This window comes from Pan troglodytes, chromosome 9, assembly GCF_028858775.2.
Source record: "Pan troglodytes isolate AG18354 chromosome 9, NHGRI_mPanTro3-v2.0_pri, whole genome shotgun sequence".
Taxonomy (NCBI): Eukaryota; Metazoa; Chordata; class Mammalia; order Primates; family Hominidae; genus Pan; species Pan troglodytes.
In genome coordinates, this window is record NC_072407.2 from 131,771,636 (window position 1) to 131,785,458 (window position 13,823).

At 43.8% G+C, this 13,823-nt stretch overlaps 1 protein-coding gene across 1 annotated transcript in view; it reads left to right on the plus strand.

Annotated features, from left to right (window-relative positions):
* Nucleotides 1-13,823, plus strand: part of TMEM45B (transmembrane protein 45B) — a 42,917-nt gene that overhangs the window by 26,870 nt on the left and 2,224 nt on the right. Inside the window, exons 2-4 of the mRNA XM_522248.7 lie at nt 9,007-9,192; nt 11,141-11,347; nt 12,240-12,424. Coding sequence (XP_522248.2) covers nt 9,015-9,192; nt 11,141-11,347; nt 12,240-12,424 — 570 coding nt within the window. The 5' untranslated portion in view covers nt 9,007-9,014. The remainder of the gene's footprint in view (nt 1-9,006; nt 9,193-11,140; nt 11,348-12,239; nt 12,425-13,823) is intronic.

Sequence of the window (13,823 nt, forward strand, 5' to 3'; positions counted from 1 at the left end):
AATATTGAATTGCAGATTTTTTTTAAAACTCAACCAACACTGAATTTTAAAAAACACAAAGAGAACGACACAGGAAGGACAAAGCCAGAAGCATCACACTTCCTGTGTTCAAATTATATTATAAAGCTATAGCAATCAAAACAATATAGTACTGGCATAAAAACACACATAGAGCAATGGAACAGAATTGAAAGCACAGAAATAAACCCACTCATATAAGGTTAACTAATCTTCTACAAAGGTGTCAAGAACAAGAATGAGGAAAGAATAGTATCTTCAATAAATGGTGCTGGAAAAACTGGATATCCACATGCAAAAAAAAATAAGGAAATTGGATCTTTATCTTCCACCATATACAAAAATCAACCAAAAGTGGATGAAAGATTTAAATGTAAGACCTAAAATGATAAAACTCCTAGAAGAAAACATGCAGGGAAAGGTACATGACATTGGTGCTAGTGTTGATTTCTTTTTTGATATGACAACAAAAGCACAGGCAACAAAAGCAAAAGTAGACGAGTAGGATTGTATCAAACTAAAAAGCTTTTGCATAGCAAAGAAAACCATGAAGAGAGTAAAGATACCCATAGAATGGGAGAAAATATTTGCAAACTATATATGCAATAAGGAGCTAAATCCAAAATATACAAGAAACTCTTACTACTCAATAGTAAAAAACAAATGACCCTATTAAAAAGTAGGCAACAGGCTGAGTGCAATGGCGCAATCTCGGCTCACTGTAACCTCCGCCTCTCAGGTTCAAGCGATTCTTCTGCCTCAGCCTCCCGAGTGGCTGGGACTACAGGCATGCGCCACCACGGCTGGCTAATTTTTTGTATTTTTGGTAGAGACAAAGTTTTGCCATGTTGGCCAGGCTGGTCTTGAATTCCTCACCTCAGGTGATCCGCCTGCCTCAGCCTCCCAAAGTGCTGGGATTACAGGCATGAGCCACTGTGCCCAGCCCATTTTAGACTTTTTGATTGCCCTATGATCTCAGTTCTCAAATGAGTTTAGGAAGAGTTATGATTTTGTAGTTTATCTGCTATCATTGCTGTTAGGGTGTGAGTAATACTCATCCCAGCTTTCCACATCCTGGATTCTTTGTGTTTTAATAATTTTTTTACTATAATCTATTTCATATGTTCTAATGTATACAATGCCAATTGATGTTTGCTTTTATTTATTTGCAGTTTTGATTTCTTCTCTGACCCAAAGTTATTTAGTGACTCAAAAAATTTTTAAGGTGATTGAGATTTTTGTAAAAGAAAATATTTCTGTTGTTATAGCATTGTAGTCAAAGAATGTAGGCAATAAATTTTCTGCTTTGAGAAAAAAAAAAAGTGGGCAAAGGACCTGCGTAGACATTTCTCTAAAGAAGACATACAATGGCCAACTGGTTTATGAAAAGATGCTCAGCATCACTAATCATCAGGGAAATATAAATCAAAGTCACAATAAGATATTACCTTATACCTGTTGGGATGGCTATTGCCAAAAAATCAAAACAAAAGAACAAGATTGGTGTGGATGTGGAAAAAGGGAACCTTTACATACTGCTGGTGGGAATGTGAATTGGTGCATCTATTATGGAAAACAGTGTGGAGGTTTCTCAAAAAATTAAAAATAGAGCTACCCTAAGATCCAGCAATTTCACTTCTGTGTGTGTATCGAAAGGAAATAAACTCCCTATCTTGAAAAGATATCTGCCCTCCCATGGCCACTGCAGCTTTGTTTGCAATAGCCCAGATATGGAAACAATCTAAGTGTTCATGATTGATGAATGGACAAAAACAAATGTGGTGTATATATATATAGAATGGGATATTATTCAGCCTTTAAAAAGAAGGAAATCCTGCTATTTGCAACAACATGGATGAACCTTGAAGACCTTATACTAAGGGAAATAAGCCAGACACAGAAAGACAAATGCTGTGTGATCTCACTTATATGTGGAATCTAAAATAATCAAACTGGATATAAACAGAATAGAATACCTGTTACCAGGGTTCTGGAGCAGTGGGGGAAATGGGGAGATGTTGGTCAAAGGGTACAAACTTGCAGTTATGAGTAAATTTTGGAGACCTAATGTACAGGAGGGTGACTATCATTAATAATAATATACTGGCCAGGCACAGTGGCTTATGTCTGTAATCGCAGCACCTTGGGAGTTTGAGGCGAGAGAATAGCCTGAGCCCAAAAATTCAAGACCAGCCTGGGCAACATAGCGAGACGTTGTCTCTACGAAAAAGTTTTTAAATTGGCCAGGCGTGGTGGCCTGCACCTGTAGTCCTAACTACTTAGGAGGCTGAGGCGGAGGATCACTTGAGCCCAAGAAGTTCAGGGCTGCAGTGAACTACGATTATGCCACTGCACTCCACCCTCGGTGATAGGGCGACACCCTGTCTCTAAAAATAATAGTAATAATAATAAACCCTATATTTGACATTTGCTAAGAGAGTAGATCTTAAGGATTCTCATTACAAAGGAAAGGAAAGGGTAACCAGGTAAGGTGATAACTCTGTTAATTAGCTTGATGATACCAATCATTTCACAATGTATACATATATCAAATCATCATGTTATATGCCCTGAGTATATACAATTTTTATTTGTCAATTATACCGCAATAAAGCTGAAAAAATATTAAAGGACATCCTTCAGGTTGAAAGAAAATGAGGTTTTAGAGTTATTAAAATGGACAGAAAGAAATGAAGAACACTGGAAATGGTAAATAGGTGATTAAATATCAAAGAATATAATATATATTCATGCTTTGAAAAATGTAAAATTGCTTCAAGAAATAATTGCCACACCATTAGTTTATAACCTAGACTTTATATATTCTTAAATCTTAAAAACTTTATAACAAGCCCAAACATAAATATGATATGTACATATATGTGTACACACGCACACGTCTCTGCCTGTTTATTGGAGTGGCTTATTTAGTCCATTCATATATATTAATGGCTTATTTTGTGTGTGTGTGTGTGTGTGTGTGTGTGTGTGTGTGTGTGTATGCAAGAAGGAAGGGGTAGGAAATAGAGCTATTATATATTGGAACAAAGTCACTATATTTTATCAGAATTAAGTTACTATTAAAATAGACCATGGTAACTTAAAGATGCATACTATAATCCCTAGACTAGAGCATGCAGTAGGAAAAATATATATATAGCTTAAAATATGAAAAAAGTAATTAAAATGGTATACTAAAATTACTTGTTAGACATAAATGACAGCAGGAAATGAGGCACGGAGGAACAAAAAAATGCATGAGTGACAGAAAACAAATAGCAAAATGACAACTATAAATATAACCACACCAATAATTACATTAATATGAATGGACTAAATAAACCATCCCAATAAAAAGGCAGAGATTGTCAACTATGCAAATTCTCAAGGAATTTCCCTTTTATGCATAGTTTTGGGAATGCTAGACTTATATTAATGGAAATAAGCCAAGAAAGAAAAATAAATGGCATCCAAGAAACAGGGGATCCAAAACAAGGAAAAGCCTCTTCTGGAAGCTGCAGCAAAAGGTAGGGTGGGTGGAAAACAAGAAAAAGGCAAAGGGAATTTGTAAGATGGTGCAGAATGCCCCAGGAGGACAGACAGCCAGTTCAATCTTAAAGAGAATATTCTCAAAACAGGTCTCTAGGAATAAAACAGAAATAAGTTATCTGAGGTTAAAATGTCTAGAATTTAATTTGGTCAACATTTGACAGATCTTTTAGCCCTTTGAAGGAAAAACATAGTGATCGGTATTTGGGAAGATAAACAAGTAAAAAAACAATGCAATTATTAACCCCAGAATAAAACAAAAGTGTTAGGCCAGGTGCGGTGGCTCACGCCTGTAATCCCAGCATGTTGGGAGGTCGAGGCAGGTGGATCACCTGAGGTCAAGAATTCAAGACCAGCCTGGTCAACATGGTGAAACCCTGTCTCTACTAAAAATACAAAAATTAGCCAGGCGTGGTGGCACCATCCTTCATTCCAGCTACTCAGGAAGCTGAGGCAGGAGAATCGCTTGAACACATAGGTGGAAGTTGCGGTGAGCAGAGATCATGCCACTGCACTCCAGCCTGGGCGACAGAGCAAGACTCTGTCTCAAAAAAAAAAAAAGAGTGTTAGAGAAAACATAACCCATAATACACTACTTGGATCCGCATTCATTCATTCCACAAGTATTTACTGAGTGCTCACTCTGTGTCTGGCCCTGCGGTAAGCTGTGGACTAACCACAATAAGCAAATAGATCAAATCTCTGCTTTCCAGAGGCCCACATTTTAGTGGATGATGACAGATGCTTAAAAAAATCAGTCTGCAATATCAGATGGTGATTCATACTTTACAGAAAAGTTACAAGTCTACATAGATTGAAAAGTGGGGCAGGCCTCTATTGTACATGCAGTAGTCACGGAATAAAGTGGCATTTGAACAGAGACCTGAGTAAAGTGAAGGAGACAACTGTTGGCTCCCTGTGGGAACACTGTTCTAGAAGCCACAGACAGTGCAATGTCCTGAAGCAGGAATGGAGTGTTCTCAGCTGTTTAAGGGAATGGAAGGGATCCAGTGTGGCAGGGGATGAGTGCTGGGAGAAATCAAAGAGATGGCCCAGGATCATATATGGCCTTATTGGTCCTGGTAAGGACTTTGGATTTACAGAGCCATGATAATGAAACTAATGATTTCAACAAACGAGTATAATGCAACTGCTATGAAAATAGCAGGGTGGGGAAGAGGGAGAGGCTGTGAGAGAGCTCCAGGAAGTTGGTAGGTGATGCCTGACAATGATGAATTAACAAATGGCCACATGCACAAAGCATTAGGTTGGTGCAAAAGTAATTGTGGTTTTTGCCATTACGTTTGCACCCACCCATTAACTACAATGGTGGAGGTAAATACCGGAGGAAACAGCTGAAAGGGTTGAAAGTGGCTTTGCTGGGGGTGAGGAGGGATAGAACATGAGGCTGTTGCTTTTCACTATAAGTCTTTCATACGAGTTGATTTTCTGAAAACTGTAAGCATTTTTTTAAAAGCTTATGAAGTTCTTGATGATGGGTGGGACCCTCATCTGTCAATGTGTAAGATGTGAAACAGCCCTGACAATGTAGCTGGTGCTAGAGGGACGGGCCTGTGTCCAGGGTTGGAATACGCTGTGCAGACCAGGAATGCTTTACATTCCGGGGTGGTCTTTTCTAGATCACTGTCTCAGTCTGCTTGTGCTGCTATAACAAAATACCACAGACTGGGTCATTTATAAAGAACAAATTTATTTCTCACAGTTCTGAAGGTTTGGAGGTCCAATATCAAGGGACTGGCATGTGGTGTCTGTTGAAGGCTGTAGCCTCACATGGCAGAAAGGGCAAAAAAGGGAAGCAACTCCCTCCATTCAGCCCTTTATAAGGGTGCTTAATCCCATCCACAAGGGAGGAACCTTCATGGCTTAATCATCTCTTAAAGGCCCCACATCTAATACTATCACACCGGCAACACCTGAATTTTGGAGGGGACCCATTCACACCATAGCATTCCAATCCTGGCCCCCCAAAATTCACGTACTTCTCACAAACAAAATACATTCATTCCACCACAATTGCCCTCAAAAGCCTTAAATCATTCCAACATGAACTTTAAAATCTAAGTCCAGAATCTTATCTAAGTCAGGTATGAGAGAGACTCATTCACTTTGAGATAAATTTCATCCTGAGGCAAATTTCTCTCCAGCTGTGAGCCTGTGAATTCAAATGAGTTGCGTACTTTTCAAATACAATGGCGTGACAGGCACAGGACAGATGTTTCTAGTCCAAAAGGGAGAAACAGGAAGGAAGAAAGGAGTAACAACAGGTCTCAAGTGAGTCCAAAACTCAACATTAGATCTTAGGCTTGAGAATAATATTATCTGACTCCATATCTCACCTTCTGAACACACTGGGGTGGGTGTTGGGCCCCCAAGGCTCCAGGTGATACCACCTCCAAGGCTTCCCTAAGTATTGGCCTACTGGGGGCTCTCTGCAGTGGCTCCACCCCGGTGACAAATCTCTGCTCAGGCCCTGAGGTCAAAGAAATCCTTTCCATCGAGGTGGAGGCGGCCGTGCTCCCACAGCTCATACAGTATGCATACCTACAGAGTTAGCACCACATGGATGCCACCAAGGTTTATAACTTGCGCCCTCTGGAGCAGTGGCCCAACCTGCACCTGGTCCTGCTTGAGCCACAGCTAGGGTGACGGAGGAATGCTCTGCTGGAAATGTGGGGGGCAGAGACCTGAGGTGGCCCTAGGCAGTGATCTCTGAGACCCCACAGGCGCCTGGGCCCTTCCCCTGAAACTGTTCTGCCCCAAGGCTCTAACCCTCTGGGCCTATAATGAGCAAGGCAGCCCCAAATGCCTTTGGGGTCATTCTCCGAAATGCCTTTGGGGTCATTCTCCGAAATGCCTTTGGGGTCATTTTCCGAAATGCCTTTGGGGTCATTTTCCCGTTGTCTTGATAACTAGCACCTGGCTTCCTTCTACACATACTAATCTCCTTATCAGTCATGTGGCCATACCCGTGGTTTTCTCTCCTACACACACGTTTTTATCTTTTTCATGGCTAGGCTGAGAATTTTTCAGATATTGACCTTCAGCTTTCCTTTTGATGATAAATTCTGCCTTCAAATAATTTCTCTTTTCTCACGTTTTTCTTTCTTTTTTTTTTTTTTTTGAGATGTAGTTTTTGCTTTTGTCACCCAGGCTGGAGTGCAATGGCGCGATCTCAGCTCACTGCAACCTCCCTCTCCCGGGTTCCAGCGATTCTCCTGCCTCAGCCTCCCAAGTAGCTGGGATTACAGGCTCCTGCCACCACACCCGGCTAATTTTTGTATGTTTAGTAGAGACAGGGTTTCACCAAGTTTGTCAGGCTTATCTCAAACTCCTGACCTCAGGTGATCTGCCTGCCTGGCCCTCCCAAAGTGCTGGGATTACAGGCGTGAGCCACCGCACCCAGCCTCTCATGTTTTTCTATAAGCAGTTAAGAGAAGCCACACAGCATCCTGAACACTTTGCTTTCTATCTCTTCTGCCAAATATCCTAGGTTATCATTCTTAAGTTCTGCCCTCCATGAAGTCCTAGAACACGACATAATTCAGCTAAGTTCTTTACCACTTTCTAACAAGGATAACCTTTCTTCTAGTTTCCAATACCTTGTTCTTTATTTCTGTCTGAGACCTCATCAGAATTGCCTTCACCATCGGTATCTCTATCAACATTCTATTCATGACCACTTAGGCAATCTCTAAGAACGAGGCTTTCCCCACAGCTCATATCCCACACCTACAGCTCTCCTCTTCTTCTGAGCCCTCACCGGAATCATCCTTAGGGCTCCGTTCATGGCAATCCAGGCTTTTTTCAGCACTCACTTCAAAGCTGTTCCAGCTTGTATTCATTATCCAGTTCCAAAGCCACCCCCACATTTTTACATATTTGTTATAACACCTGGTTATAAATGTTATAAACTTCTCTGGTACCAGTTTCTGTCTTAGTCCCTGTTGTGCTGATATCACAGAATATGCAGACTGGGTAATTTATAAAGAACAAAAATTTATTTCTCACTGTTCTGAAAGCTGGGAAGTCCAAGATCAAGGCACCAGCATCTGGTGTCTGCTGAGGGCTGCATCCTCACATGCAGGAGGACAAACAGGGGACCAGCTCCCTCCAGCCAACCCCTGTATGAGGGAGGGCATCTGCTCCTAGTTCAGGAGGGAGGGGCCCTCATGGCCTAGTCCCTTCTTAAAAGTCCTCTTCTCGGCCGGGTGTGGTGGCTCACACCTGTAATCCCAGCACTTTGGGAGGCCGAGGTGGGCGGATCACCTAAGGTCAGGAGTTTGAGATAAGCCTGGCCAACATGGTGAAACCCCGTCTCTACTAAAAATACAAAAATTAGCCAGGTGTGGTGGCGGGTGCCTGTAATTCCAGCTACTCGGGAGGCTGAGGCAGGAGAATCACTTGAACTTGGGAGGCGGAGGTTGTAGTGAGCCGAGATCGTGCCACTGCATTCCAGCCTGGGCAACAGAGTGAAACTCTGCCTCAAAAAAAAATAAAAAAAAAAATCCCCTTCTCTTAATGCTATCACCTTGGCAACACCTGGATTTTGGAGGCGACACATTCAAACCATAGCAATCACCAACAACTGGTATTTTTCTCCCACCCTACATATTCTTTAGGTAACCACCCAGGCCAGTGGGGAAAATAATCAATCTACTTCTGAATAAATCCTAGCTATAGTTTCATGCTACTGCAAATGGGATAACAGCAAATCATGCCTGAAAATTTTTGGAATAAGGTGATGTTTATATCATTATGCTGATTTTTACAAAATGTGAATCATATTGACCAGGTTCATTTGTACTAGACCACCACACCAAAACTTTTTAAAATTATTTTCCAATTAGGTGAAAAATGATGTTGTGCTTTCATTTGCCCATCTCTAATTTCCGGGAGATTTATAATTTGTTTGTATTATTTTGTGAATCATCCGTTCATGTCTTCTGCCTATTCTCCTATGGTCTTTTTCTTATTAATTTGTAAAGACTCTAATGTAATAGCCAACTGCTACAAGCATGTTTCTGATTTGTTGTTTACCTTTTGATGTTCTTGATATTAAAAGATGCTTATATAGCTGAACATTTTTCTTTTCTAGTTCCCCCCTTTATGTTTATGCCTTGGAAGGTTTCTCTATCTGAGATCAATAAATATTACCTATCCTCCTCTTTCCCCACCCTCATCCTTTTATTTTACCCACGTTTAAAGCATTACAGACAGTGGAGTCCAGTTGGTTATGCAACTCACTTTACAGATGAGACTTCAGTGACGTAACATAAGGCTTGTTTTATGAGAATGTGTTGATCCTTCTTAACGTGGCTTATGATTTGCAATCTCAGGCACGTATTGTGTTTCCTGCCAAAATATACATTTGTTTGCTTTCTTCATTAGCCACCTAACAGCCTTCCCCTAATTTTTTAGGTGTCCTGATGGCAAATTTCAAGGGCCACGCGCTTCCAGGGAGTTTCTTCCTGATCATTGGGCTGTGTTGGTCAGTGAAGTACCCGCTGAAGTACTTTAGCCACACGCGGAAGAACAGCCCGCTACATTACTATCAGCGTCTCGAGATCGTCGAAGCCGCAATTAGGACTTTGTTTTCCGTCACTGGTAAGAGCAGGGGTCATTTGGTCTAGGGAATCTCCTCATCATACCCAGAACCTTTAATTCATTTTCTGAGCCCTGTGAAATAGATGTTTCCACTGGCAGAGATAATAGGGCAACAATTTCCCGATGGTCACTAGACTATTTTATCGTAAGATCCATTGTGTACAGAGCTTTATAATACTAACGGTTGACAGCTCTCACATCATGGGACACTGAAAAACTATCAAATCAACAAGGACACAGGTATGGAAAGTTGTAGGAGCAAAACACCCACTGTATGAAAAAGATATGACACAAATAAAAAGAGAAAAAAACAAAATAGATTAGGCTCACGTACCTTAGTTGTGACAAAGTAGAAAATCACCTTTTTTCCTCAACTGTCTCTCCCTCCAGATCCTTACAGTAGTTAACACCCAACCCATTGGCTTATCTTCATCCTCAAGTCTCAAGCGCTTATAGAGAGAGAGTTTATATAGATTAGTAAATTAGCCAGTGGGAGAGAAAAAACAGCAGAGGGCTGTTGGAGAGGGATTTTCCTTCACTCTGCCCCATTCCAACAAGATCCACCCACTCCCACTGTTTCCTTTGCATTCACTCCGCTCCACTGCGGCCCTCCGGGAACAAGCAGTGACGACAGTGACAAGTGTTCTTCCTCAGGACCAGACCCACCTGGGGGGAATGAGGGGTCTTAATCTGCAACTGACAGTTACCACTTGTCATCAGTGGCCTACGGTTTCTTGGAGAGAGTGAAGCAACATCGCTTCTCTTGGAGGAAGCAAAGCTTCACAGGGCTTTGTTGGCCTCATCCTGCTGAATGTCCCCACTCACCATTCAGGCATCAGAGAGGCCTCCCGTGAGAAGTGACAGGGACCTGTGGCTTAAAGGATCAGGACAGCATCAACCTTGCCTAAATAAAGCTAGGACAATTACAATATTTGGCCCCTTGACTGGGTGAAAATGGTACTCATTCAACAGCTCTCTGGCACTCCTACCACAAGCCAGCAAGTCACTGTTCCAGGCATAGGAGATACACTGGGGAACCACACAGCCGCTGCTGTCACAGGGCTTCCATTCTAGTGTCACTGGGACTTTTCCTGGGTCATTTCCACAACTTCCTGACTCTTTGTGTGGGAATTCAAAAAGGGTCTGGCTTGAGAAACAAGTATCTGGGAAACAGAGTCCAAAATGTCATCATGGAGGATTTCTTCTAGGCTTCCCCAAGAACATTTTGGGTACCAGGCATAAAGACAAATCTTTTGCCTTCCAAATTAGGTGATAAAAGTAGAAGGGATAAGAACTAAGAGCTATCCTGTGGCGCAGTTTCGTCATTTTCTGGCCCACATCGTGGGGCCTCTGCCTTGTTTACCCGGTGTTTTAAAACACAGAGCTGGGAGGGGCGCAGGGCTTGCAGAGCTGGCTCTGTGCCCAGGAAGGAGACGCACTCACAATCAGCCCTGCAGACACGCACCTGGGAGCCGCTTCCCTCCCTTGGCACCTACAGGTATCTTGATTACCAGTGTGTCTCTGCTCGGATTCTGCTTTCAGCCTAATTGTTTCTGTCTGGGATTTCTTTCGCTGCTCACTTGGCAGGGAAGCCCAGAGATTATTGTATCAGCCACACTCCAACCTAAGTGATGATGTCTTGCTCATCTCTGCTCCTGGACAAACCTCCTGGGGATCTGTGTGTGGTTGCGTTCGTTGATTCTTCTACTCTCAACCCCAAACCCCTAAAAGGAACAACAATGGCAAGATGTCTACACAGGTTACTCAGCACACACCCTACTTTATACTGAAGCAGCTGCACCTGAGGCAGCAAAGTAGCTCTGCTGACCCGCGGGCCACCCTCACCTCACCCCATCTCCGCTTCGCTCATGCCTTTGGGTTATTCCTTGCTCCTATTTGTCTTAGAGCTACTCTTCCCTCTAAAACATCCATCCTCATTTCCCTGCAGGGATCCTGGCAGAGCAGTTTGTTCCGGACGGGCCCCACCTGCACCTCTACCATGAGAACCACTGGATAAAGTTAATGAATTGGCAGCACAGCACCATGTACCTATTCTTTGCAGTCTCAGGAATTGTTGACATGCTCACCTATCTGGTCAGCCACGTTCCCTTGGGGGTGGACAGACTGGTTATGGCTGTGGCAGTATTCATGGAAGGTAATTTTGTGGAACGGATGGAGAGGAAGGAGAGCCTGACAAGTCATATTTATGAAGGATCAGAGTACAAAATATCAGAAATGTTGCAAATATAATAACCTTCCCCAGAAAATCCACATCTCTGGACTGCCAAAACCTGAATAGGACCTAGTGCTCTACTCTGGATGGGCCAGGTGACATATTCCCTAAAGTAGCCCATGAAAGCTTTGAGGCTTGCAGGCAGCTACCAAAGCCCCTGGCTAACCCTGCAGGAGTCCTCCTTGCCTTCCCACTGCCGCCAGCAGCCCCTGCTCACACACGTGCATATTCCTCGGTGTGGATGTATGTGCACACATACACATGCGTGTACACACAATGCCCCAGCTGGTTGAATGCCACCATGCAGGGGATACACCCCTTTGGTTAAGCGAAACCACACTCTACCTTTTGCCCAGGGAGGTACCGTCTTGCCTCCATCACAAGCCTCAGGAGACCCACTCCGCTGCTAGGGGAGCATTGCCAGTATGACTCACACTGACTGGGGTATGAAAATACATTTTGTCATCTAACAACCTCACTTCTGTACCTCAGCAAGAGTCGAAAAAGGTTGAGGGCAAAACTGAATTTCAAGTATACACACACAGTCTGTTACAAATCACCAACATGCTTCAGCCGGCCCATCCTATACTGACCCCACCATGGGTTCCATAGAGATTTTAAGATACAATCCCTTGCTGCTTTATACTCCTAACATACTCATGAAATACACTTACTCGCATCTGTTTGCTGCCTGTAATGTTATGTACTAACTTCCTAAATGCTGAAGAACCTAGCTGAGACAGGTGTAGGAGGAAACTTCGGTGATGGTGAAAGCCAAGCATAGCCCTGACAGCTGCCATCTGGTTTGTGGCAGGTTTCCTCTTCTACTACCACGTCCACAACCGGCCTCCGCTGGACCAGCACATCCACTCACTCCTGCTGTATGCTCTGTTCGGAGGGTGTGTTAGTATCTCCCTAGAGGTGATCTTCCGGGACCACATTGTGCTGGAACTTTTCCGAACCAGTCTCATCATTCTTCAGGGAACCTGGTTCTGGCAGGTGATTTTCCACACCCAGGCCCCTCGCTGGTCTGGATGGAGAAGCCCCCACCGAGCGCATCCAAGAGAAATCCCTGACGAGAATATGGGGTCTGAAAATGCAGCATTAACGTGCCATGCAAAGGGGTTTAGATGACCCTTTTCCCCCCATGCCCGCCCTTTGACTCCTAGTTTTATCCGTTAACATCCAGAGGACGCATTAGCAATCCAAAATTTAAAGCATGCACGGTGACATTCGGCTGCCCTCCCCAGAGGATGGGCTGATGCCTTTCACAGGCTCTGCTTGCTAAACTGTCCACTGGAAATGTGGGCCCTGAAGTTCTGTTTTGTTGTTTGTTTTGAGAGAGACTCGCCCTGTCACCCAGGCTAGAGTGCAGTGGCTCAATCTTGGCTGACTGCAACCTCCATCTCCCAGGTTCAAGCGATTCTCATGCCTCAGTCTCCTGAGTAGCTCAGGTTACAGGTGCCCGCCACCACACCTGGCTAATTTTTTTGTATTTTTAGAGACAGGGTTTCACCATGTTGGCCAGGCTGGTCTCGAACTCCTGACCTCGAGTGATCCGCCTGCCTCAGCCTCCCGAAGAGCTGGGATTATAGGCGTTGAGCCACTGCACCTGGACTTGTTGTGTTTTTAAGTAAGCCTATACAACCAAAATTAAGCTGAAGCCTTTTTTTTTTTTTTTTTTTTTGAGATAGAGTCTCGCTTTGTCGCCCAGGCTGGAGTGCAGTGGCGCAATCTCGGCTCACTGCAAGCTCCACCTCCCAGGTTCACGCCATTCTCCTGCCTCAACCTCCCAAGTAGCTGGGACTACAGGCGCCCGCCACCACACCTGGCTAACCTTTTGTAATTTTAGTAGAGATGGGGTTTCACCGTGTTAGCCAGGATGGTTTCAATCTCCTGACCCCATGATCCACCCACCTCAGCCTCCCAAAGTGCTGGGATTACAGGCATGAGCCACCGTGCCCGGCTTTTTTTTTTTTTTTTTTTTTTTAGACAGAGTCTCGCACTGTGGCCCAGGCTGGTGTGCAGTGTCATGATCTCGGCTCACGGCAACCTCCGCCTCCCAGGTTCAAGCAATTCTCCTGCCTCAGCCTCCCAGTTAGCTAGGATTATAGGTGCCCACCACCATGCCCAGCTCATTTTTTGTATTTTTAGTAGAGACAGGGTTTCACTATGTTGGTCAGGCTGGTCTTGAACTCCTAACCTTGTAAACCGCCTGCCTCAGCCTCCCAAAGTGCTGGTATTACAGACGTAAGCCACCACACCCGGCCAGAGCCATTTTTCTATGTGAAAAGGCCTTTCTATGCTAACGAAGTGTGGGAACTATGAGGCGGTGGTCACACATGGGCCACTTCTGTGGCCACAGGACGACAGCTAGATTGCTTCTCAGGACGACCAA